The sequence below is a fragment of the Tachyglossus aculeatus genome, chromosome 14 (assembly GCF_015852505.1).
Source record: "Tachyglossus aculeatus isolate mTacAcu1 chromosome 14, mTacAcu1.pri, whole genome shotgun sequence".
NCBI lineage: Eukaryota > Metazoa > Chordata > Mammalia > Monotremata > Tachyglossidae > Tachyglossus > Tachyglossus aculeatus.
The window spans coordinates 51,679,083-51,706,737 of NC_052079.1; the positions used below are offsets into that span (position 1 = coordinate 51,679,083).

General features: G+C 48.1%; 1 protein-coding gene across 1 annotated transcript; it reads left to right on the top strand.

Annotated features, from left to right (window-relative positions):
- Positions 1–396: 396 nt before the first annotated feature.
- ADSL (adenylosuccinate lyase) lies at positions 397–27,655 on the top strand. The gene is made up of 13 exons (XM_038756747.1): positions 397–538; positions 12,292–12,495; positions 13,476–13,520; positions 14,854–14,933; positions 17,870–18,041; positions 19,020–19,066; positions 20,704–20,794; positions 21,117–21,186; positions 21,835–21,982; positions 22,181–22,271; positions 23,404–23,493; positions 25,685–25,861; positions 27,473–27,655. Exons 1-13 carry the CDS (start codon positions 461–463, stop codon positions 27,557–27,559), a joined length of 1,380 nt encoding a protein of 459 aa, XP_038612675.1. The 5' UTR covers positions 397–460; the 3' UTR covers positions 27,560–27,655.

Here is a 27,655-nt window from a genome sequence, read left to right on the forward strand (position 1 = left end):
AGGGAAAGGGGAAAAAATGAGGGAAGAGAGGAAAAGGGAAGGGAAAGGGAAAAGAAAGAGGTGGGGAAAAGAAAAGAAAGGGGAGGGGAAGGAGAAAAGAAAGGGAAAAGACACGGAAGGGAAAGGGGAGGGAAAATAAAAGAAAGGGAAGGGAAAGGGGGAAAAGGTGAGGGAAAAGAGAAAAGAAAGAGAAGGGAAAGGGAAGGAAAAAGAAATGGGGGGGGAAGAGAAAGGAAAGGGGAGGGAAAGGAAAAAGGAAGGTAGAGGAAAGGCAAAGACGAGGAGGAGTCGGAAAGAGGCCTTGCGCAGGCGCGGTGGCGGCGGCGGCGGCGGCGGCGGGTGGGAGAGGGCAGGCCGCAAGATGGCGGCGGAGGCGGCGGCGGAGGCGGTGGCGGCCTCAGGGGCGGCGGGTTTTGAGCGGTACCGGAGCCCCCTGGCCGCCCGCTATGCCAGCGATGCCATGTGCCGCCTCTTCGGCGAGCAGCACAAGGTCCGGACCTGGAGGAAGCTGTGGTGCTGGCTGGCACGCGCGCAGAAGGTACGGGCCGGGGGGAACGGGGAAGAAGAAGGAGGATGGTGGTGGTGGTGGTGGTGGTGGTGATGGTGATGGTGAGCGCTTACCGTGTGCCAGGCGCTGGGCAGGTTGCGAGGTGATCGGGTTGGCCCGCGGGGGGCTCACGGTTTTTAATCCCCATTTTCCAGGTGAGGGAATCAATCAATCGATCGGATTTATTGAGCGCCTACTTGATCACATTGCATCCCCCCCAGCGCTTAGAACGGTGCTTCGCACATAGTAAGCGCTTAACAAATGCCATCATCGTTATTATTATTATTATTACTGTGTGCAGAGCACTGGACTAAGCGCTGGGAACTGAGGCCCAGGGAAGGGAAGTGACTTGCCCAAAGTCACGCAACTGGCGGAGGCGGGATTCGAACCCGTGACCTCTGACCCCGAAGCCCGGGCTCTTGCCACCGAGCCACGCTGGGAAGGAAGGGCCCGGGCCGCCCCCCAGCAGCGTGGCTCGGTGGAAAGAGCCCGGGCTTGGGAGTCAGAGGTCATGGGTTCGAATCCCGGCTCTGCCACGTGTCTGCTGTGGGACCTTGGGTAAGTCGCTTAACTTCTCTGAGCCTCAGTTACCCCATCTGTGAAAGGGGGATGAAGACTGTGAGCCCCATGTGGGACAACCCGATCACCTTGCATCCCCCTCAGCGCTTAGAACAGTGCTTTGCACATAGTAAGCGCTTAACAAATGCCATTATTAGTATTATCATCACCCTCAAAGGGGAAGCAGCAGCGCGGTTTAGCGGGAAGAGCCCGGGCTTGGCAGTCATAATGATGGTATCATCATCAATCGTATTTATTGAGCGCTTACTATGTGCAGAGCACTGTACTAAGCGCTTGGGAAGTACAAACTGGCAACAGGTAGAGACAGTCCCTACCCAACAGTGGGCTGGTATTTGTTAAGCGCCAAGCACTGGGGCTCAGTGGAAAGAGCCCGGGCTTGGGAGGCAGGGGGCACGGGTTCATTCATTCATTTAATCGTATTTATTGAGCGCTCACTGTGTGCAGAGCACTGGACTAAGCACTTGGGAAGTACGAGTTGGTCACAGGTTCATTCATCCATTTAATCGTATTTATTGAGCGCTCACTGTGTGCAGAGCACTGGACTAAGCACTTGGGAAGTACAAGTTGGTCAGGGGTTCATTCATCCATTTAATCGTATTTATTAAGCGCTCACTGTGTGCGAAGCACTGGACTAAGCACTTGGGAAGTACAGGTTGGTCACGGGTTCATTCATTCTTTAATCGTATTGAGCGCTCACTGTGTGCAGAGCACTGGACTAAGCACTTGGGAAGTACAGGTTGGTCACGGGTTCATTCATTCTTTAATCGTATTGAGCGCTCACTGTGTGCAGAGCACTGGACTAAGCACTTGGGAAGTACAAGTTGGTCACAGGTTCATTCATCCATTTAATCATATTTATTAAGCACTCACTGTGCAGAGCACTGGACTAAGCACTTGGGAAGTACAAGTTGGTCACGGGTTCATTCATCCATTTAATCGTATTTATTGAGCGCTCACTGTGTGCAGAGCACTGGACTAAGCGCTTGGGAAGTACAAATTGGTCACAGGTTCATTCATTCATTTAATCGTATTTATTGAGCACTCACTGTGTGCAGAGCACTGGACTAAGCGCTTGGGAAGTACAAGTTGGTCACAGGTTCATTCATTCATTTAATCGTATTTATTGAGCGCTCACTGTGTGCAGAGCACTGGACTAAGCGCTTGGGAAGTACAAGCTGGCAACATACAGAGATGGTCCCTACCCAACAGCGGGCTCACAGTTTAATCCCAGCTCCGCCAATTGTCAGCTGGGTGACTTTGGGCAACTCACTTCACTTCTGACCTCATCTGTCAAATGGGGATGAAGACTGTGAGCCCCCCGTGGGACAACCGGATCACCTTGTAACCTCCCCAGCGCATAGAGCAGTGCTTTGCACATAGTAAGCATTTAATAAATACCATCATTAATATTATTATTATTATTTGGAGTCAGAGGTCACGAGTTCATTCATTCATTCATTCATTTAATCGTATTTATTGAGCGCTCACTGTGTGCAGAGCACTGGACTAAGCACTTGGGAAGTACAAGTTGGCAACACACAGAGACGGTCCCTACCCAACAGCAGGCTCACAGTCTAATCCCGGCTCCGCCAGTTGTAAGCTGGATAACTTTGGGTAAGTCACTTCACTTCTCTGGGCCTCAGTGACCTCATCTGGAAAATGGGGATTAAGCCTGTGAACCCCACTTGGGACAACCTGATCACCTTGGAACCTCCCTAGCGCTTAGAACAGTGCTTTGCACATAGTACACGCTTAATAAATGCCATTATTATTATTATTCTCTGGGCCTAAGTGACCTCATCTGGAAAATGGGGACTAAGACCGGGAGCCCCACGTGGGACAGCCTGATCACCTTGTATCCCCCTAATGCTTAGAACAGTGCTTTGCACATAGTAAGCGCTGAACAAATACCATCATTATTACTGTTAAGCACTGATCTAAGCACTGGGGCCGGGGGGGATACAAGGTGATCAGGTTGACCCACGTGGGGCTCACAGTCTTCAACCCCATTTTACAGAGGAGGTCACTGAGGCGCAGAGAAATGACGTGACTTGCCCAAAGTGACACAGCTGACAAGTGGCGGAGTCAGATTCGAACCCACGACCTCTGACTCCAGGCTCTTGACACTGAGCCACGCGCTCGTCTGCTGCGTGACCTTGGGCAAGTCGCTTCACTTCTCTGGGCCTCAGCCCCCTCATCTGGAAAATGGGGATGAAGACTGGGAGCCCCACGTGGGACAACCTGATCACTTTGTATCCCCCCCAGCGCTTAGAGCGGTGCTTCGCACAGCGCTTAACAAATGCCATTATTATTATTGTCTGCTGTGTAACCTTGGGCAATCCACTTCACTTCTCTAGGCCCCAGTTACCTCATCCGGAAAATGGGGGTGAAGACTGCGAGCTCCACGTGGGACAACCTGATAGCCTTGTATCTACCCCAGTGCTTAGAACAGTGCTTGGCACATAGTAAGCACTGAACAAATTCCATAATTAATAATAATAATCGTGGTACTTGCTAATAATAATGGTAATAGAGAAGCAGCGTGGCTTGGTGGAAAGAGCACGAGCTTGGGAGTCAGAGGACGTGGGTTCTAATCCCGGCGCCACCACTTGTCTGCTGTGTGACCTGGGGCAAGCCACTTCGGTTCCCTGGGCCTCAGTTACCTCATCTGGAAAATGGGAATTAGGACTGTGGCACATAGCGCTCAACAAATGCCATTATTATTATTATATGGAAAAACCGGATTACCTTGCAACTACCCCTTTGCTGAGAACAGTGTTGGGCATATAGTAAGTGCTAATAATGAAAATAATAAGCCACTTCAGTCCCCTGGGCCTCAGTTACCTCATCTGGAAAATGGGAATTAGGACTGTGGCACATAGCGCTCAACAAATGCCATTATTATTATTATATGGAAAAACCGGATTACCTTGCAACTACCCCTTCGCTGAGAACAGTGCTGGGCATATAGTAAGTGCTAATAATGAAAATAATGTACTTGCTAATGTTAATAATAACGGTACCTGCTAAGCATTTACTATGTGCCAAGCACTGTTCTAAGCACAGGGGTGAATACAAGTTAATCAGGTTGGACACAGCCTCTGTCCCACATGAGACTCAGTCTCTTAATCCCCATTTTACAGATGAGGGAACTGAGGCCTAGGGAATAATAATAATAATGATAACAATGGTATTTGTTGAGCGCTTACTATGTGCCAGGCACTGTTCTAAGCGCTGGGGTAGATATGAGAGTATCAGGTTGTCCCATGTGGGGCTCACATTATTTATTTATTTTACTTGTACATATCTATTCTATTTATTTTATTTTGTTAGTATGTGTGGTTTTGCTGTCTGTCTCCCCCTTTTAGACTGTGAGCCCACTGTTGGGTAGGGACTGTCTCTATATGTTGCCAACTTGTACATCCCAAGCGCTTAGTACAGTGCTGTGCACACAGTAAGCGCTCAATAAATACGATTGATTGATTAATCCCCATTTTACAGATGAGGTAACAGACACAGAGAAGTCAAGTGACTTGTCCCAAGTCACACAGCTGGCAAGTGACAGAGCCGGGATTAGAACCCACGACCTCTGACTCCCAAGCCCGGGCTCTTGCCACCGAGTCCCGTGGAAGCGACTTGCCCAAAGTCACACAGCAGACTCGGGATTAGGATTTTTTATACTGTGAGCCCACTTTTTAGACTGTGAGCCCACTGTTGGGTAGGGACCGGCTCTATATGTTGCCAACTTGGACTTCCCAAGTGCTTAGTACAGTGTTCTGCACACAGTAAGCGCTCAATAAATACGATTGATTGATTGATTGATTAGAACCCAGGCCCGTGCTCTGTTCAGTAAGCCACGATGCTTCTCTGGGCCGTGAGGTCGGCCCAGCCCTGAGAGGCCTCTCTGATTTTCTGTCCTGAGGGGGCCCTTTTATCCCGTTAGGGGAGAATCTCCTGCCTCCCGGCCTAGTATTCCAGTCTCGGCCTAGAATTCCAGTCTCGGGACCCGGTTTGTGGCCCCCGTTAATCCTGCTTGGCACGACGAAGAAAAGTCACCCGGAGCAGACAGACGTGACCAGTCTCGAGGTTCACCCAGAAGGGCTCACCAGGAGAAAGGCGCTCTTTTATTGTTCGCCTCACCTTTTTCCAGGGTTACAGTTTTAGGGTGAAGTTTAATCCTCAGCTGGGGTTAGTGACTGGCGGGTTGTCATGGAGCCAGTGGAGACTTCAGGAAGTCATCATCATCATCAATAATCGTATTTATTGAGCGCTTACTGTGTGCAGAGCACTGTACTAAGCGCTTGGGAAGTCCAAGTTGGCAACATATAGAGACAGTCCCTACCCAACAGTGGACTCACAGTCTAAAACGGGGAGACAGAGAACAAAACCAAGCATACTAACAGAATAAAATAAATAGAATAGATATGGACAAGTAAAATAAATAGAGTAATAAATATGTGCAAACATATATACAGGTGCTGTGGGGAAGGGAAGGAGGTAAGATGGGGGGGATGGAGAGGGGCACGAGGAGGAGAAGAAGGAAGGGGCTCAGTGTGGGAAGGCCTCCTGGAGGAGGTGAGCTCTCAGCAGGGCCTTGAAGGGAGGAAGAGAGCTAGCTTGGCGGATGGGCAGAGGGATTGGGGGCATTCCAGGCCCGGGGGATGACGTGGGCCGGGGGTCGACGGCGGGACAGGCGAGAACGAGGTACGGTGAGGAGAGCAGCGGCGGAGGAGCGGAGGGTGCGGCGCTGGGTTGGAGAAGGACAGAAGGGAGGTGAGGTAGGAGGGGGCAAGGTGATAGACAGCCTTGAAGTCCCGCCCGAAGGTTCTCATTATCCTGAAAGGAGGCGGAATTTCGCATTGGCATCTGATTATCCACGCTCCCCCCAGTGCAAAGTTTCATTCAAGGAAACTCGTTCTGCGCATGAGCTGGAAGATGGACAAGCTGGGAAGGAGGCCTTCCCAGACTGAACCCCCTCCTTCCTCTCCCCCTCATCCCCCCGCCTTGCCGGTTTCCCTTCCCCACAGCACCTGTATATATGTTTGCATGTATTTATTACTCTATTTATTTTACTTGTACATATTCTATTTATTTTATTTTGTTAATATGTTTTGTTTTGTTCTCCGTCTCCCCCTTCTAGACTGTGAGCCCACTGTTGGGTAGGGACCGTCACTATGTGTTGCCAACTTGTACTTCCCAATCGCTTAGTACAGTGCTCTGCAATCAGTCAATCAGTCGTATTTATTGAGCGCTTACTGTGTGCAGAGCACTGTACTAAGTGCTTGGGAAGTACATGTTGGCAACACACAGAGACAGTCCCTACCCAACAGTGGGCTCACAGTGTCTCTCTCCCCCTCGTCCCCCTCTCTCCCCCTCGTCCCCCTCTCTCCCCCTCGTCCCCCTCTTCATCCCCCGCATCTTACCTCCTTCCCTTCCCCACAACACCTGTATATATGTATATATGTTTGTACATATTTATTACTCTATTTATTTTACTTGTACATATCTATCCTATTCATTTTATTTTGTTAGTATGTTTGGTTTTGTTCTCTTTCTCCCCCTTTTAGACTGTGAGCCCACTGTCGGGTAGGGACTGTCTCTATATGTTGCCAATTTGTACTTCCCAAGCGCTTAGTACAGTGCTCTGCACATAGTAAGCGCTCAATAAATACGATTGGTGATGATGATTGAATGAATGAATGAATGAAGCTAGGGCTCAAGGATTGGCTGAGGCTGGCTCGGATGCTTCTGGAGTTTACCGAATCCCGGTTCAGCATCTTATCGTGCTGCGCACAATGTTTTCAACAGCGCATAGTAATAGCTAATAATAATAATAACAATAATGTACTTAACAATAATGGAGACAACAACTGTCTCCCCCTTTTAGACTGTGAGTCCACTGTTGAGTAGGGACTGTCTCTATATGTTGCCAGTTTGTACTTCCCAAGCGCTTAGTACAGTGCTCTGCACACAGTAAGCGCTCAATAAATACGATTGATTGATTGATTAATGGTACTTGCTAAGCATTTGCTATGTGCCAAGCTCTGTTCAAAGCGCGCTGGTAGATACAAGTTAATCAGGTCGGACACAGTCTCTGCCCACATGGGACTCACGCTCTTAATCCCCATTTTACAGATGAGGGAGCCGAGGCCCAGAGAAGCGAGGCGACTTGTCCCGAGTCACACAGCAGATATGCGGTGGACTCGGAATTAGAACCCAGGTCCTTCTGACTCCAGGCCCGTGCTCTCATCATCAGTCGTATTTATTGAGCGCTTACTGTGTGCAGAACACTGTACTAAGCGCTTAACTAAACCACTAAATCTCTTCACTAAACCACGATGTTTCTCTGGGCCATGAGGTCGGCCCAGCCCTGAGAGGCCTCTGATTGCCTGTCCTGAAGGCGGCCTTTTATCCCTTGGATTGTCCTACACGGAGCTTTCTGTGTGGAGGGGAATCAATCAATCAATCAATCAATCGTATTTATTGAGCGCTTACTATGTGCAGAGCACTGTACTAAGCGCTTGGGAAGTACAAATTGGCATCACATAGAGACAGTCCCTACCCAACAGTGGGCTCACAGTCTAAAAGGGGGAGACAGAGAACAGAACCAAACATACCAACAAAATAAAATAAGTAGGATAGAAATGTACAAGTAAAATAAATAAATGAATAAATAAATAGAGTAATAAATATGTATGTACAACCATATATACATATATACAGGTGCTGTGGGGAAGGGAAGGAGGTAAGACGGGGGGATGGAGAGGGGGACGAGGGGGAGAAGAGGAACAGCTTTCCAAAAACTCTCCCCCATCCCATCTCCCTCCTCACTCCCACCCACGTGCTGGCAAGCTGAGGGCCTGGCAAGCCTTCTGATACTGAATGGCAATTTTTAGCTACATGTTCCCATTCCTGAGGGGTTACAGTCCCGTTGGAAGGAGGGAAGGTAGAGACTGCTATGTCTAGCACCTGCTACTTCTCAATCATTTTCGGCCAGAGAAGGTTAAATTCAAGGGGAAGTGTCCCTCCTGTGGTTTTCCCCACCGGGGTCTTAAACTGTCTGGAGGGATGGAGGGTGGGTAAAGTAAAGCAAAAGCCTATCATTTCTAATAGTGGTAATTGCAGTGAATAATAATTGTGTTCGGTAAGCTCTTATTCTGTGCTGAGCACTGTACTAAGCGCTGGAGTTGATAGAAGATAATCAAGCCAGGCACAAGCCCCGTTCTACCCGGCGCTTCTAGTCTGAGGGGAACAAATCCTGAATTCCCATTTTTATTAAGGGCTTACCGTGTGCCAAACATCACACTGAGCCCTAGGGTAGGTACAGTGGTAGAGAAGCAGTGTGGCTCAGTGGAAAGAGCATGGGCTTTGGAGTCAGAGGTCATGGGTTCAAATAACAATAATAATAATAATGGCATTTATTAAGCGCTTACTATGTGCAAAGCACTGTTCTAAGCGCTGGGGAGGTTACAAGGTGATCAGGTTGTCCCACGGGGGGCTCACAGTCTTCATCCCCATTTTACAGATGAGGGAACTGAGGCCCAGAGAAGTCAAGAGACTTGCCCAAAGTCACACAGCTGACAAGTGACGGAGCAGGGATTTGAACCCATGACCTCCGACTCCAAAGCCCGGGCTCTTTTCCACTGAGCCACGCTGCTTCTCAACTCTGCCAATTGTCAGCTGTGTGACTTTGGGCAAAGTCACTTAACTTCTCCATGCCTCACTTCCCTCATCTGTAAAATGGGGGTTAAGACTGTGAGCCCCAAGTGGGACAACCTGATCACCTTGTATCCCCCCCCAGTGCTTAGAACAGTGCTTTGCAAATAGTAAGCATTTAACAAATGCAATCATTATTGTTATTATTACAGTGCAAAAAATTCTGGGAATTTTTCACCCTATTCAATTTCTGTGCCTCATTTCAATCCACATCGCTCACCCCGCTACGCTGCGTAGCAGCTCCAAGAAATCTAGTCAGTCTCCAAGAAATCCTGCGCTTGGTAGAAATCTCCATAATATGGGGAAAGGTGTTCTATAAATATAAATTCGATTTAATAATTCAGAGAAATGGATAAGCAGTCTGAGAAATTGACTCTAAAAGAGAAAATGGCCTGGGGTCAGGGCTTGAATTATGGATTGGCTGCCACCTGCTGTTTTCAGTGGAGGACATTATCTCCCAACATCTTGCCGGCAGTTGAAGCCATCATCGATAGCATTTACTGAGCGCCCACTCTGAGCAGAGCACTGTACTGAGCACTTGGGAGAATACAGTATAACAGAGTTGGTAGACAACTTGCCTGTCCACAACAAGTTGAAGTTCTGACAGCACTTCTTTCTCCTTCTGGTGTAGGAGAATTTAAGTGAAATTTTAATCCCCACCTAGATCTACTGCACCAGCCTTCTCTCTGATCTCCCATCCTCGTGTCTCTGTCCACTTCAATCCATACTTCATGCTGCTGCCCGGATTATCTTAGTCCAGAAACGCTCTGGGCATATTACTCCCCTCCTCAAAAATCTCCGGTGGCTACCAATCAATCTGCGCATCAGGCAGAAACTCCTCACCCTGGGCTTCAAGGCTGTCCATCACCTCGCCCCCTCCTACCTCACCTCCCTTGTCTCCTTCTACTGCCCAGCCCGCACCCTCCGCTCCTCCACTGCTAATCTCCTCACCGTACCTCGCTCTCGCCTGTCCCGCCATCGACCCCTGGCCCACGTCCTCCCCCGGGCCTGGAATGCCCTCCCTCTGCCCACTCGCCAAGCTAGCTCTCTTCCTCCCTTGAAGGCCCTGCTGAGAGCTCACCTCCTCCAGGAGGCCTTCCCAGACTGAGCCCCTTCCTTCCTCTCCCCCTCGTCCCCCTCTCCATCCCCCCCATCTTACCTCCTTCCCTTCCCCACAGCACCTGTATATATGTATATATGGTTGTACATATTTATTACTCTATTTATTTTGCTTGTACATATCTATCCTATTTATTTTATTTTGTTAGTATGTTTGGTTTTGTTCTCTGTCTCCCCCTTTTAGACTGTGAGCCCACTGTTGGGTAGGGACTGTCTCTATATGTTGCCAATTTGTACTTCCCAAGCGCTTAGTACAGTGCTTTGCACATAGTAAGCGCTCAATAAATATGATTGATGATGATGATGATGATCTGGGACTTAAGTTAATACTTGTCTTTTCAGGCCTAGCTTGTCTTAGAGCAATCAGCGGTGGCACTCAGATTGACTTTTCTCAGTGAAGGATGCAAAAAGGCTCTTAACTTAATCCGGCGCACTGTCGAAAATGTTACTCTTCATCCCCCCCCACCACCACCACTCCTCCTCCTGACTTTCCCATCTCAGCCAGTAACACCACCATTTTCTCTGTCCCAGAAACCTGCAGTCTTGGTGTCAGCTGTGACGCTTAACTGTTGCCCAGCCTCCTGTTGGATCCTGTCGGTTCTTTTTGCACAACATCTCTGGATCTTCCTCTAGACTGTGAGCCCACTGTTGGGTAGGGACTGTCTCTATATGTTGCCAGCTTGTACTTCCCAAGCGCTTAGTACAGTGCTGTGCACACAGTAAGCGCTCAATAAATACGATTGATTGATTCCTCTTCCTTTCCCCCTAAACTGCTACGACCCTGGATTGAAACTCTGGTCTTGCCACTGCTAGACTATTTCATTAACCTCCTTCAGGTCCTCCGACCTCTTATCCTAGACATCGGTGGATGGACGTGACGCATCACTCAGCCCTCGTCTCATCATCATCAATGGTATTTATTGAGTGTTTACTGTGTGCAGAGCACTGTACTAAGCATTTGGGAGAGTACAGTGCAACAGAGTTGGTGGACACGTTCCTGGATTCCTGTGCGTCTCTACATCAGACTCTTCTAGACTGTGAGCCCGTTGTTGGGTAGGGACCGTCTCTATATGTTGCCGATTTGTACTTCCCAAGTGCTCAGTACAGTGCCCTGCCCACAGTAAGCGCTCAATAAATACGATTGAATGAATGAATCAAACAGTCATTTCAAGGCTCTCCACTCTCCGGCTCCTCTATCCCTATTTGCTTTCTTCAGCTTGGCTTCTTTACTCTGTCCAAGCCACTCTTCAAGCTCTCCCACCTCCATTCCCTCCGTCACGGCTTAGAGCTCCCTTCCCACATCAATCAATCAATCGTATTTATTGAGCGCTTACTGTGTGCAGAGCACTGTACTAAGCGCTTGGGAAGTACAAGTTGGCAACATATAGAGACGGTCCCTACCCAACAGTGGGCTCACAGTCTAAAAGGGGGAGACAGAGAACAAAACCAAACATACTAACAGAATAAAATAAATAGAATAGATATGTACAGGTAAAATAAATAAATAGAGTAGTAAATATGTACAAACATATATACAGGTGACATCAGACAGACCACAGCTCTCCCCATAGTGATTTTAGGAGGCCTTTCCTAAAAGGCTTGTTTTTTAATAGATTTGTTAAGCGCTTACCTTGTGCCAAGCCCTGTACTAAGCACTGGGGTACGTAGAAGCTAATCAGGTTAGACACAGTCCATGTCCCACATGAGGCTCACAGTCGTAATCCCCATTTTTCAGATGAGGGAACTGAGACCCAGAGAAGTGAAGTGACTTGCCCAGGGTCACACAGCAGACAAGTAGCAGAGCCGGGGTTAGAGCCTTGGTCCCTAAGGCTTCCAGGCCTGTGCTCTGTCAACTATGGCACACTGCTTCTGTCCAAAAAAACCATGCCTAGTTAATTTCCCAGCACCCTGAGCTATATCACCCCTCTTGCCAACTCTAGCACTTTTATATAAATGTGTATCCAACCATTTCCTTCGACCACTCCAGTTCCGTGTTTGTTTTATAAGCTCGTTGTGGGCAGAGAACGTCAAGTGGTTATTCTCTACTTAGCCAGTGCCTTGTACTGCAAGAAGTCAGCTACCTTTCCAGCTGCAATTCATTCTTAATTCCTGTTCCATAACAAAAGCGTGATGTTAAATGCTGCACTACAATATAAGGGCCAGAAATGGGAAATTAGGGCTTTCACTGAAAATTTCAGCCAGCGTAAGAAACATGCATTCTTAGCTTGCCCCAACGGAAGTGTAGGGGAAAATGCGAGTGATAAACGTCAAGCCTCTTTTGAAGAGCTTTTAACAGTGAACCAACGTGACTGGGTTGTCTTGTCCTGCAGGAGCTCGGACTGCCGATTACGGACGAACAGCTTGAGGAGATGAAATCAAATGTGGACAAAATCGACTACGAGACGGCGGCCAAGGAGGAGAAACGGCTTCGGCACGACGTGATGGCCCACGTACACACCTTTGCCCTCTGCTGCCCCAAAGCTGCCGGCATCATCCATCTCGGGGCCACATCCTGCTTCGTTGGTGATAACACTGTACGCTGGTGCTTGCTTTACCCTAGTCAGGAACCTTGCCAGACCTTGCCCACATCAGAAAAACTTGGCTTTTAATAATAATTATTATTATTATTATTAATAATTATGGTACTCGTTAAGTGCTTACTGTGTGCCAAGCACTATTCTAAGCTCTGGGGTAGATATTAATTCATTCAATTGTATTCATTGAGTGCTTACTGTGTGCAGAGCACTGTACCAAGCGCTTGGAAAGTACAGTTAAGCAGTAAAGAGAAACAGTCCTTGCCCACAGATAAGTAGGTTGGACGCAGTCCCTGACCCTCTTGAGGCATGCAGTCTTCATCCCCATTTTATAGATGAGGTCCAGAGAAGTGAAATGACCAAGGTCCCCCAATAGACAGGTGGTAGAGCCGTGATTAGAACCCAGGTCCTTCTGATTCCCAGGCCTGTGCTCTATCCAATAGGCCGTGCTCCTTCTTTTGATTTAGAGCCTTGTCTGTTTTTATACCAGGAATATTGGAGATGCTTAGGAATAATAACCGTGATGTGATATTTGCATTGTGCTTGCTATGTGTCTGCCAAGCACTGAACCAAACATTGGGTAGATAGGTTCTCTGACTGTTCTGGTCATTTTTTTTTCCTGAGCACGTTAATTAAAAAAAAAAAAACACGCCACTGTGAATGAAGGCTGAATCCAGAGGCTGAACACTGGTGCCTTTTTTCAATCGGTAGTATTGATTGAGTGCTTACTGTCTGCAGAGCACTATACTAAATCCTTGGGAAAGTACAATGCAATAGATTTGGCAGACATGTTCCCTGCCCAAAATGAGCTCACAGCCTAGATATTAACATAAATAAATAAATTACAGATGTAGAAGATTCCCTTTGGACAGGGAGAGGTTGCTGACAAGTGCTCTGTTTGTTTGGAATAAGTGTAAAAAAGGAAAACTGTTTGCGGCTTGAACCATTGTCCTTTCTCTTTACCCCTCTCCCCATTCCAGGATCTCATAATTTTACGTGACGCATTCGACCTGCTTTTGCCCCAGGTAAGGAAATGGAGAAGTTACGGGGGATTCAAAAACAGCAGTAGGCGATATAAGCAAGACAGAGGGCAAGCTATATGCACACCCAATGGGGACTGGATTGTTAATGGTGCATAATTCTCTTTTCCCACCCCATCAGGTGTGGTTAGGATATTACTGATAGAGGCACCATCGTGAAATACAAAGGATGGCAATGTACGTCTGTGGCTACCCCAGAGCGGTTGTCGGGGGTACACAGTCTGTGAGAACATTTGATGTGGTCGGGCAACGAGAGTGGCAGAAAACATGGGTCGGCCAGAGGACCCATGTTCTCTGTCCCCCCCTTTTAGACTGTGAGCCCACTGTTGGGTAGGGACCGTCTCTATATGTTGCCAACTTGTACTTCCACCACCCTCCCAAACGAGGAGCCTTAAATACCTTCCGGTCCCTCGGCAAAACCTTACGTTCAGTCAGGAGATTGAAGCCGCGGAGGGTGGCCGAACCCCAAAGTCCTGTGGGATTGAAGTGATGCTTCTAGTGCATTCGATTTCTGTAAGTGTAGGATTTAGGTGGCATGATCTTCTGAGACAGACTGCCGGCTACAGGGCACTAAATCAATCATTCAATCAATTGTATTTATTGAGTGCTTACTGTGTGCAGAGCACTGTACTAAGCGCTTGGGAAGTACAAGTTGGCAACATAATAGAGACAATCCCTACCCAACAGTGGGCTCACAGACTATCTGTGGGTAGATTTGGAGGCTTGACTGGCATAGGTCCAACCAAGCCTCAACAGAGGCTTGGCATATATGCGGGACACGCGGGTGTAGATTGTTTAGCATTGCATCTGCCTTTCCGTCTCATTCATTCATTCATTCATTCATTCAATCGTATTTATTGAGCGCTTACTGTGTGCAGAACACTGTACTAAGCGCTTGGGAAGTACAAATCGACAACATATAGAGATGGTCCCTACCCAACAACGGGCTCACAGTCCAGAAGGGGGAGACGGACAACAGAACAAAACAAGTAGACGGGTGTCAATACCATCTGAATAAAGACAATTATAGCTATAATAATAATAATAATGGCACTTATTAAGCACTTACTGTTTGCAGAGCACTGTACTAAGCGCTTGGGAAGTACAAATCGGCAACATATCGAGACGGTCCCTACCCAACAACGGGCTCACAGTCTAGAAGGGGGAGACGGACAACAGAACAAAACAAGTAGATGGGTGTCAATACCACCTGAATAAAGACAATTATAGCTATAATAATAGTCTCCTAATCGGCAGACCCTCTAGGGTATGTAATGTCTCTTTCCTCTTCTCCCAAACGCTTTCTTTCCCCCTCTAGCTTGCCAGAGTGATCTCCCGGCTGACCGATTTTGCTACCAAGTATGCTGAACTTCCCACCTTGGGCTTCACACATTTCCAGTAAGTAACCTGGACATTATTCTGAGATTTTTGACTCTGAGTGAAGTCCCTCCCCGGTGGCAACCACCAGGCTGCCCTTTCTTTCAGCAACTCCCAGGGCCTCCAGGCCCCCAGGCCACACTCCAAACAAATGGAAACCACAACCGCTTTCTAGAGGGGCAGCAGGAAGGAAACGTCAGTGTGAAGAGTTGCCATTTCTCCAGTGTGGGGGCAAAGGTGAACCAAGAAAAATGGTACTGAAGGTTATAAAAAAAAACAGTCCTCTAACCAGAATGCCGCCAGGCTCTGCCAACTCACAGGCTAGCTGGCTTGTGTGGGGATGGAGAGGGGAAGCATTGGCCACAGTGGCAAGTGAGGAGGATTTCAGGGAGCGCGGTCAACTGGCCACTCAAGAAGTTACCAGGTGCCTAACAAGGTTTAAAATGGTGGGGGTAAGCTGGCAGCTCAGCCCCACTTGGGCAGGGAAGTCACCAAATGACCTCCTCCCGTCCCCAGAGCACACATCCAGGTACTTTTTCTTTTCCCAGAGCTGAGCTGAGGTGGGTTCTGGCTTTCTTTCACACTGGTGGAAACATTAGAAAGAGCTGAATGACGGGTGCTCTTGGGGACCCATCAGTTTCCAGAAGGGTTCACAGTTCAGGGGAGAACCTGTCAGCTTCCAGTGATGGATTTACGGTTGCAGGGACATGTCAGCTTCCAGTAAAGAGTTCATGCTTAGGCACGATTTGTAGGTAGTTCTGGCGAATGGGTCTTATTCATTCATTCATTCATTCAATCGTATTTATTGAGCGCTTACTGTGTGCAGAGCACTGTCCTAAGTGCTTGGGAAGTACAAGTTGGCAACATATAGAGATCGCCCCTACCCAACAGCAGGCTCACAGTCTAGAAAAATTTGAAGCAGTTTTGCAGTCTAGAAGCAATTTTATTGCTTATGCTGCTTCTCTGCAATGGCTAGGCCATCGTCTCCCTCGTACTTTTTGGGACAGGAACTGTGTCTGACATGATTGTCTTAGAGGAGCAGCAGACGTGTACATATTTATTACTCTATTTTACTTGTACATATCCTATTTATTTTATTTTGTTAGTATGTTTGGTTTTGTCTCCCCATTTTAGACTGTGAGCCCACTGTTGGGTAGGGACTGTCTCTATATGTTGCCAATTTGTACTTCCCAAGCGCTTAGTACAGTGCACTGCACACAGTAAGCGCTCAATAAATACGACTGATGATGACTAGGTGGGAAGAGCACGGGCTTGTGAGTCAGAGGACATTGGTTCTATTCCCGGCTCCGCCACTTGTCTGCTGTGTGATGTTGGGCAAGGCACTTAACTTCTCTGTGCCTGTTACCTCATCTGTAAAATGGGGATTAAGACTATGAGCCCCACATGGGACAACCTGATTACCTTGTGTCTACCCCAGCACTTAGAACAGTGCTTGGCATATAGTAAGTACTTAACAGATACCATAATTATTATTATTATTACCTCAGGGCTTAGTACAGTGCGTGGAACATACTTCGCAAATATCACAATCATCAGGGTTATTATTTTATTCTTGCAGCCCCCTTGAAGCCCAGAATAGCCTGATCATCTGGGGAAGCAGCATGCTGTAGTGGAAAGAGCATGGGCCTGGGAATCAGGACCTGAGTTCTTGCTGGGTGACCTTGGGCAAGTCACTTAACTTCTCTATGCCTCAGTTTCCTTATCTCTAAAATGGGGATTCCATACCCGTTCTCCATCCCCCACGGACCCCATGTCCGACCTGATTATGTTGTATCCACCCCAGTGTGTAGAACAGTGCCTGGCAAATACTACAAAAGTATTATTATTGTCATCTGCATTTTGAAAATATAACATCCAGGCTATTTTAAGTTGGCGCATGAGGTAGGCAGTTGATAAAAGCTGGAGAAGTGTTGGAGGTTCTTCTGCAGAAACACTGGTGTCAGGGAAAAGAGAGTTGAAATTCATCACCCTTTGAATTATACAGGCATGCGGTGATGAAGATGATTTGAAATAATGTCACACCAAGGGAGAGTCGAGAAGGTTGCGGGAGACAAAAAAAATAGGTTTCAAACGGTCTTCATTTTCTAACATTATCTAATAATAATAGTTGTGTTATTTAGGTGGTTTCTATGTGCCAGGCACTGTACTAAAAGTAATCAGGTCAGACACGGTCCCTGTCCCACGTGGGGCTCCCAGTCCAAGTTAGCACCGTGCTAAGAAGCCGTTTGCAATGGCTGAAATTGTTTCCCCGTAAACATTAGTAACTGTGTTGCAGTTGGTTCCCTGTGCAGTGCTAGTGAGAAGCAGCGTGGCCTAGTGGAAAGAGCCCGGGCTTGGGAGTCAGAGGTCATGGGTTCTAATCCCGGCTCCGCCACTTGTCAGCTGTGTGATTTTGGGCAAGTCGCTTCACTTCTCTGTGCCTCCGTTCCCTCATCTGTAAAATGGGGATTAAGACTGTGAGCCCCATGTGGGACAACCTGATCACCTTGTATCTACCCCAGTGCTTAGAACAGTGCTTGGCACATAGTAAGCGCCTAACAAATACCATCATTATTATTATTAATGAGCTAAGGGTGAATGTCACCACATGTTCCTTTGATCCTGCCTGAATTCACCTCATACACTCCCCTCTCTAAGTCACACTCTCCAGTGTTGTGTTCTGAGTTGGTACAGTGCTTTGCACACAGTAAGCACTTAAATACGATTGATTTGGTGCTTAGAGCCTTCTGTTTTCTGTGAACACCCTTATTTCTCCTTAGCTGTCAGTTAAACTAAAGAATTCTTTCTTTTCAATGTGTCCTCACCTCTGCATCAAGGACCTGAGCTGCTTTTCTCAAGGAGGTTGGAGGCTTCTATTATCAGGAAAGGGTGTGCGGTGGTTGTGAGATGAGGCGTTGGCTTGGTTCTCCATCGTTGCCGGTATTTGTTGCTTTCAGGCCCGCTCAGCTGACCACTGTGGGGAAACGTTGCTGCCTCTGGATCCAGGATCTCTGCATGGACTTACAGAACCTGAAGCGAGCCCGGGATGACCTGCGATTCCGGGGAGTGAAGGGTACTACCGGCACCCAAGCTAGTTTCCTGCAGCTCTTTGAGGGTGATCACCAGAAGGTAATCAAACAAGCTGCCTGTGCCCGTTTGAAAGGAAACCCCGAATGGAAGCGGAAATGGACTCCATTACAGTCGTTCCTAGAGGACCAGGCATTGTGGAAAGGGAGCAGTGTGGCCTAGTGGAAAGAGCCTGGGAGTGAGAGGACTAGTCCCGGCCCGATGGGTGAGCTTGAGGCGGTCAAGAAGTCATTTCAAACTGGAATGGACTCAGCGACCACTGCCGTCTTCCATCTTTGTGGCTTGCTTACACCCCGGGGCTATGGGGTTCCACATAATTCCTGCAGAAGGGACACGGGAGAAGCCTGGGTTTCAAATAATAATAATAATGATGGCATTTATTAAGCGCTTACTATGTGCAGAGCACTGTTCTAAGCACTGGGGAGGTACAAGGTGATCAGGTTGTGCCACGTGGGGCTCACAGTCATGATTCCCATTTTACAGATGAGGTAACTGGGGCACAGAGAAGTTAAGTGACTTGCCCAAAGTCACACAGCTGACAGTTGGCGGAGCCGGGATTTGAACCCGTGATCTCTGACTCCAAAGCCCGGGCTCTTTCCACTGAGCCACGCTGCTTCTCTAAGGGGCAGATTGGGGGGAAAAAAGGTTTCACGGGGACAAACATCCCCGAGCGTTCAGACTAGCGAGGAAATGCCTCCCTTAATGCCTTAAAATGAGGGAGAAAGTCCGAAGGGAGGCATTATTATACACAACAAACCACTACTCTCCCCACTTCAACATTAAAACCACACCTCCTCCAAGAAGCCTTCCCAGACTAAGTCCTCATTTCCCCTACTCCCTCTCCCTTCTGTGCCGCCTGTGGCGGAGCCAGGATTAGAACCCGTGATCTCTGACTCCTCACTGTAGGAGGTGTGGTTTTAATGTTGAAGGTGGGGAGAGTAGTGGTTTGTTGTTTATAATAATGCCTCCCTTCGTACTTTCTCCCTCATTTTAACCGGCTCTCGATGTTTTCTCCTTTAGGTGGAAGAACTGGAGAGGAAGGTGGCAGAAAAAGCGGGATTTAAACGGTATGGGAGCACACCCTTTCCATACGTCGTCGGGACCATCTAAAGCTGCCCTTTTTTGCATTTCCAGATGGAGCCTCATCCCTCTGCTCCTTCCCCGGGTTGGGATTCTCCTGTCCCTGGCCCTTCTTCTCCTTGCTTCCCTTTTTCCGGAAGAGGTGCCTCCTCCGGCCCAGATACCCCTTCCCTCCACCCAGCTGATTGTTTTCCGTGATGAATTTTCCAAGGTGCCTCATCGGTCTGTGGGCGTGACTCAGGCTCCCCCCAGATAGCAGCACACTGGCCGCCAATCAATCTCTGAGCTCTGTACTAAGCGCTTGGGAGAGGACAGTGCAACGGAGACTTTAGAAACGGGTCCTGCCCTCAAGGGGCTTTCACTGTAGAGGGGGAGATACACAATCAAATAAAATATGTGTATAGACAGAAGTGCTGTGGGGTCGAGGGTGGAGTGAATATCAAGTGCTTAAAGGGGACAGATCCAAGTGCACAGGCGGGAGAGGGAGTAGGGGAAATGAGGACTTAGTCTGGGAAGGCCCCTTGGAGGAGGTGTGGTTTTAATGAAGTATTGAAGGTGGGGAGAGTAGTGGCTTGTTGTGTATAATAATAATAATGATGGCATTTGTTAAGCGCTTACTATGTGCAAAGCACTGTTCTAAGCGCTGGGGGGGATACAAGGTGATCGGGTTGTCCCACGTGGGGCTCACAGTCTTCATCCCCATTTTACAGATGAGGTAACTGAGGCTCCGAGAAGTTAAGTGACTTGCCCAAGGTCACCCAGCAGACATGTGGCGGAGCTGGGATTTGAACCCATGACCTCTGACTCCAAAGCCCGTGCTCTTTCCACTGAACCACGCTGCTTCTCTGTGCTTCTCTACTATGTGCAAAGCACTGTTCTAAGCGCTGGGGGGATACAAGGTGATCAGGCTGTCCCATGTGGGGCTCACAGTCTTAATCCCCATTTTACAGATGAGGTAACTGAGGCTCAGAGAAGTGAAGTGACTTGCCCAAAGTCACACAGCAGACATGTGGCGGAGCCGGGATTAGAACCCATGACCTCTGACTCCCAAGCCCGGGCTCTTTCCACTGAGCCACGCTGCTTCTCTGTGAAGAGGGAGGGAGTTTCCAGGCCAGAGAGAGGGTTTGTTCAAGGGGTCAGTGGCAAATCGAGGTAAAGTGAGTAGGTTGACTTTAGGGGAGCAAAGTTTGAGGACTGGGTTATAATTGGAAATAAGCAAGGTAAGGTGGAGGCGGGGATCCGATTGATGCTTTGAAGCCGGTGATAAAGAGTTTCCGTTATGGGCAGCGACCAGAGGTTCTTGAGTAGGGAAACGTGGACTAAACAGCATTTTAGAAACCAGCCAGCCGGGGAGTGAGAGTTTCTGCTGCAGTTCAAAATGATCCTTTTAGACTGTGAGCCCACTGTTGGGTCGGGACTGTCTCTATATGTTGCCAACTTGGACTTCCCAAGCGCTAAGTACAGTGCTCTGCACACAGTAAGCGCTCAATAAATACGATTGATGATGATGATGATGGTGATCCTTTGTTTCCGGTGCTGCCAAGACCATTCTGTCATGCAAGGCTCCAGAAGGGCCCTGTTTTCCGGAGATTTCTTATTTTGGCCCGCGGTTGTTTGTTTCCAGGGTCTTCCTCGTCACAGGACAGACGTATCCCCGCAAAGTAGATATTGAGGTGGTGTCCGTGCTGTCCAGTTTGGGGGCATCCGTGCACAAGGTGAGGGGTTTGTGTCCCAGAGCAGAAGGCCACTGGGATCAGGTGGTTTTCTTCCAAAACCTGTAGTGTGGGTCAGGCCACTGCTTGTAATTCAGAGCGTCGGGTTCGATTTGGGAGGCATGTCGATTCACTTGGAGGGATTCTTCCAGTGGTGGGCTAAGGCCCCAGGCTAGTCTGGTAACAAAGCCACGTGATGGGAACCTTAAAATCCTATTGCTGGGTCCATCCGGTCCATATTCTGCCTCTGATGGCCTTGGGACATTTGGGGGCATGGGACAACCCCCCTTCTCGCTCGCTTCATTTGCTTCCTCGTCTTTTCCAGATCTGCACCGACATACGTCTCCTGGCCAGTCTCAAGGAGATCGAGGAGCCCTTTGAGAAGAACCAGATCGGTGAGTGAGGCTTGCTTGTGGTCACTAGCTCAGCAGACCCTCCCCCTCGGGGCTCCCACGGAGGCGCTGAGACCAATCACTCAATCAATCAATCGTATTTATTGAGCGCTTACTGTGTGCAGAGCACTGTATGAAGCACTTGGGAAGTCCAAGTTGGCAACATATAGAGACAGCTCCTACCCAACAGCGGGCTCACAGTCTAGAAGGGGGAGACAGAGAACAAAACCAAACATATTAACAAAATCATCATCATCAATTGTATTTATTGAGCGCTTACTGTGTGCAGAGCACTGTACGAAGCGCTTGGGAAGTCCAAGTTGGCAACATATGGAGACAGTCCCTACCCAACAGTGGGCTCACAGTCTAGAAGGGGGAGACAGAGAACAAAACCAAACATATTAACAAAATCATCATCATCATCATCATCAATCGTATTTATTGAGCGCTTACTGTGTGCAGAGCATTGTACTAAGCGCCTGGGGAGTACAAGTTGGCAACATATAGAGACAGTCCCTACCCAACAGTGGGCTCACAGTCTAAAAGGGGGAGACAGAGAACAAAACCAAACGTACTAACAAAATAAAATCAACAGAATAGATATGTACAAGTAAAATAAATAAATAAATCCCCATGTCCTTCCCCGGGCAGGCTCGAGCGCCATGGCCTACAAACGGAACCCCATGCGCGCCGAACGATGCTGCAGCCTGGCACGCCACCTGATGACCCTCATCATGAACCCTCTGCAGACGGCCTCGGTCCAGTGGTTCGAACGCACCCTGGACGACAGCGCCAACAGGTTTGCCCCCCCGGCGGTTCTTCCTCATCAATCGTATTTATTGAGCGCTTACTGTGTGCAGAGCACTGTACTAAGCGCTTGTTCTTCCTCAGAGGGTCAGGCGGTCAGGGCCCGGGAGCGGCTACATCTCCCGCAGCGCTTTCTGGGTCCGAGCATCCCTCTTGTCTGATCTCGCCTCGTTGGCTGCTTCCCTCCCAGGAGGATCTGTCTGTCCGAAGCTTTCCTCACCGCGGATACCATCCTAAACACCCTGCAGAACATCTCTGAAGGACTCGTGGTATATCCCAAGGTAGGAGAACCGTAGTGGAAAACGGATCATCTGGCGCCAGAGGGGGGACGCTTTTTCCTGCTCGCTAAGAGAGTTGGCACCGGGACGGTCCAGAAATCTCTTTTGAACACAAGCGATTCACCCCGCTCTTCTTTGTGTCCCGCAGAAGCAAAGGAGGGCCGAGGGGAATTCAGAAGCGGCAGATTAAAAGAACTGCTTTTAATCCTAAAAGCAGTGACTTAAAAGAGTCACTCATTGAGGCTAAAATGACTGGGAAAGGGTAGTGCTAGAGGATGCTGCCGGAGGCAGGTGACCTTTGTAAGGTGCAGAACCTAGCAAACGGTGTCTGCAGGGCTGCAGAGCGAGAGCAGAGAGGCAGGGTTTCCGTGCTCCCTGCTGTCAATTTAGCAAGAGATTGGGCTGTTGTCCCTGCGGAGGTATGTTCATTCATTCAGTCACTCAATCGTATTTATTGAGCACTCACTGTGTGCAGAGTAGTGCTTGGGATGTACAAGTTGGCAACATATAGAGACAGTCCCTACCCAACAATGGGCTCACAGTCTAGAAGGGGGAGACAGACAACAAAACCAAACCTGTGGTCAGGTGTCAAGTCATCAGAATAAATAGAAGTAAAGCTAGATGCGCATCATTGACAAAATAAATAGAATAGTAAATATGTACAAGTAAAATAAATGGAGTAATAAATCTGTACAAACATATATACAGGTTCTGTGGGGAGGGGAAGGAGCTAGGGCCGGGGGGGGAGGGGGAAGGGGAGGGTTCAGTCTGGTAAGTACAGAGTGAGTACCCTCCAATCTTCCTGCTTTTTGGGGGGCTCCCCCTCCCCTCCCTCCAGCTAAGTCCCCAATTAATCCTCACCTCTTGTCAACGTCCCCCTTTGCGGCACCCTTTGTATCGTAGTCATTTTGTTTTCTGCTTGCGTTTTTAATCATTTCTGTCTGCTCTAACCCTTATACCTAGTGCACACTTCCAATTGTCGGCTTGTCTTTCCCATTCGACTGGGAGTTCCTTAAGGGCTGGGGCCACATCTTTTCCTTTGGGCGCAGGTTCCCACGGGCCCAGCTCAGACCTGCTTAGGGTAAGCGCTCTGTAGTCGACGACGATGAGGAGAAGGGTCATGCTCTTCTTGCAGGTGATCGAGCGGCGCATTCGTCACGAGCTGCCTTTCATGGCAACCGAAAACATCATTATGGCCATGGTGAAAGCCGGGGAGAATCGCCAGGTTTGTTTCAACTGTTCTTCCGTAGCCCCTTCTCTCCCGGGGTTGTGGCGATGGGGTGGGTGCACTGCCTCTGTTCTGCCCTGAGAAAGACCTTTCTTAACTTGAGAAGCAGTGTGGCCCAGTGGAAGGAGCCCAGGCCTGGGAATTAGAGGACCTGGGTTCTACACCCTCATCTGCTGTGTGACCTTGGGCGAGTCACTTTGGTTCTCTGTTCCTCAGTTCCCTCATCTGTAAAATGCATTCATTCATTCAATCATTTCTTGAGCGCTTACTGTGTGCAGAGCACTGTACTAAGCGCTTGGGAAGTCCAAGTTGGCAACATATAGAGATGGTCCCTACCCAACAGCGGGCTCACAGTCTAGAAGGGGGAGACAGACAACGAAACAAAACATATTAACAAAATAAAATAAATAGAATAAAGATGTATACATAAATAGAGTAATAAATATGTACAATCATATGTACATATATACAGGTGCTGTGGGGAAGGGAAGGAGGTAAGGCAGGGGGAGAGGAAGGAGGGGACTCTAAAATGGGACTCTAGACTGTGAGAATGTGAGCCCTTTGTGGCAACGAGACTGTGTCCACTTGTATTTACCCCTGCAATCAGTCAATCAGTCGTATTTATTGAGCGCTTACTGTGTGCAGAACACTGTACTAAGCGCTTGGGAAGTACAGGTTGGCAACATATAGAGACGGTCCCTACCCAACAGTGGGCTCACAGTCTAGAAGGGGGAGACAGAGAACAAAACCAAACATATTAACAAAATAAAATAAATAGAATAGATATGTATAAGTAAAATAAATAGAGTAATAAATACGTACAAACATATATACATATATAGTACTTAGTACAGTGCCTGGTACATAGTAAGTGCTTAACAAATATCATTTTAAAAGACCTAAAAAAGAAAAAACTACCTCTGTTAGCTGTTTTGCTTTGTTCAGGCTTGCTAAAAGGTTAGAGCAGCTCCAGAGTCTTGGGTGGAATTGGGCTTCATGGGTCAAAGGAACAGTCAGTGCAGTTAGTTTTCCTGAGAGAGGTTAGGGGAATAAAACAGGTCATGGGAGGGTTTGAGGGAATAGAAATGGGGCCAGCATGGCCCGGTGGGATGGAGTCATGAGACCCAGAATCTAGGCCCAGCTCTGCCAATATTATTATTTCTGTTGTTAATAGTAATAATCTTATTTATTGAGCGCTTAATGTGTGCAGAGCTCTGTACTAAGCCCTTGGGCGAGTACAGTATAACATCAGGCACATTCCCTGCCCTCAACAAGCTTATCATCATCAATCGTATTTATTGAGCGCTTACTATGTGCAGAGCACTGTACTAAGCGCTTGGGAAGTACAAATTGGCAACACATAGAGACAGTCCCTACCCAACAGTGGGCTCACAGTCTAAAAGGGGGAGACAGAGAACAAAACCAAACATACCAACAAAATAAAATAAATAGGATAGATATGTACAAGTAAAATAAATAAATAAATAAATAGATAAATATGTACAACCATAATAAATATGTACAGAGGGGTAGACATTTATTAAATAGATAAATAAATTACAGCGATATGCATATGTGCTGTAGAAAAGGGAGGGAGGACGAATGAAGGAGCAAGTATGAGCGGCGCAGAAGGGAGTGGGAGACAAGAGGAGAAGGCTTCCTGGAGGAGATGTGCCTTCAATAAGGTTTTAAAGTGGGGGAGAGCATTTATCTGTCTGTTATGAGGAGGGAGGGCATTCCAGGCCAGAGGTAGGATGTGGGTGAGAAGTCGGCGGCGAGATAGACAAGGTCGAGGTACAGTGAGAAATGCCAATAGCTTTCTGTGTAAATAGGGACTCTGTACCTCAGTTTCTTAAGTGGTCAGAGGAGGAAAGGGTACTTGCTATCCCCACCTCTTAGATTCCGATCCCTGTATCTGACAGGGAGTGTCTGATTATTTTGTGTCCCAACATTTAGCACAGTGCCCTAGCACATAGTAGGCACTTAGTAAACACTCCATCCTCCTTGTTATTACGTTGGGTCCCTGGGACTTTAGAAGGCAAGGGGAAGGTGTTGGCGTGTAACGAAATAGTGTGTTTTCAGCTGCCCAAGAACCCTAACCTGTGAAGTCTGTACCTGGCGGTTGTTGAGGTTGGCACACACCCACTGCGGGCAGCAAGCTGAGGTGGCTGTGATCTTTCCCCCCCAGGAATGCCACGAGAAGATCCGCATCCTTTCCCAGGAGGCGGCTGCGGTGGTGAAGCAGGAAGGGGGAGACAACGACCTAATAGTCCGCATTCGTTCGGACCCCTACTTCAGCCCCATCCACGCGCACCTGGAGCATTTACTCGATCCCTCGTCCTTCACTGGCCGAGCAGCCCAACAGGTGATCGTCCGGGCCTCTGGGAATTCATTCATTCAGTCAGTCGTATTTATTGAGCGCTTACTGTGTGCAGAGCACTGGACTGAGCGCTTGGGAAGTACAAGTTGGCAACATATAGAGACGGTCCCTACGCAACAGTGGGCTCACAGTCTAGAAGGGGGAGACAGACGACAAAACAAAACATGTGGACAGGTGTCAAGTCGTCAGAACAAACAGAATTAAAGCGAAATGCACAACATTAATCAATCAATCGTATTTAGCGCTTACTGTGTGCAGAGCTCTGTACTAAGCGCTTGGGAAGTACAAGTTGGCAACATACAGAGGTGGTCCCTACCCAACAGTGGGCTCACAGTCTAGAAGGGGGAGACAGAAGAAAACAGAACATATTAAAATAAAATAAATAGAATAGATATGTACAAGTAAAATCAATAAATAAACATTAACAAAATAAGTAGAATAGTAAATATGTACAAGTAAAATAAATGGAGTAATAAATCTGTGCAAACATATATACAGGTGCTGTGGGGAGGGGAAGGAGGTAGGGTGGGGGGGATGGGGAGGAGGAGAGGAAAAAGGGGGCTCAGTGTGGGAAGGCCTCCTGGAGGAGGTGAGCTCTCAATAGGGCTTTGAAGGGAGGTAGAGAGCTAGCTTGGCAGATCAATCAATCAGTCAATCATATTTATTGAGCGCTTACTGTGTGCAGAGCACTGTACTAAGCACTTGGGAAGTACAAGTTGGTAACATATAGAGACAGTCCCTACCCAACAGTGGGCTCACAGTTTAGAAGGGGGAGACAGAGAACAAAACCAAACATACTAACAAAATAAAATAAAATAGATATGTTCAAGTAAGATAAATAGAGTAATAAATATCATCGTCATCATCAATCGTATTTATTGAGCGCTTACTGTGTGCAGTGCACTGTACTAAGCGCTTGGGAAGTACAAGTTGGCAACATATAGAGACAGTCCCTACCCAACAGTGGGCTCACAGTCTAGAAGGGGGAGACAGAGAACAAAACCAAACATACTAACAAAATAAAGTAAATAGAATAGATATGTACAAGTAAGATAAATAAATAGAGTAATAAATATGTACAAACATATACATATATACAGGTGCTGTGGGGAAGGGAAGGAGGTAAGATGGGGGGAATGGAGAGGGGGAGAGGAAGGAAGGGGTGTGTGGAGGGAGGGCATTCCAGGCCAGGGGGAGGACGTGGGCCGGGGGTCGATGGCGGGAATCTCCCTAGAGTTTCCATCCCTTCACTAGAGGCATTTCTTGCCCTTCCAGAGAAGGGCACCTGGTGGATAGCTTGACCTCTCTTGGTGGGTGACAGCCCTCGGGCCGTCCTTTCTCGAGTGTGCTCTCGCCAGGCGGTGTGAGGAGAGGGTAATCAGGAGGAGGTGGTAACCGGGACGTTAGAAGATTCGCCAGTTCTTTGCTAACCCTAAATATCCTCCACCCGGCACATTCCTTTTTCTGGTATCTCGGCCTCCTCTCCGGTCTCGCCGGGTCAAACGGGAACTGGAAGACCTCATGGAAATAGGTTATTTGTGGACATTGGAGAAGCTCCTTACATTGTTCCTTTTTCCTCCTCTCTTCTCTTGACAGGTGATCACATTTGTGAAGGAAGAGGTTGAGCCCCTGCTGGGACCATACAAAGATGTGCTAAACGTGAAAGCTGAACTGAAGCTGTGAAGACTGTACTGCTTTTCAGATATTGTATCAAGCCTCCTTAAAATGTGCCGCCGGGGATGCAATGATAAAGGTCACAGAAATTGCAGCTGAGTCTCA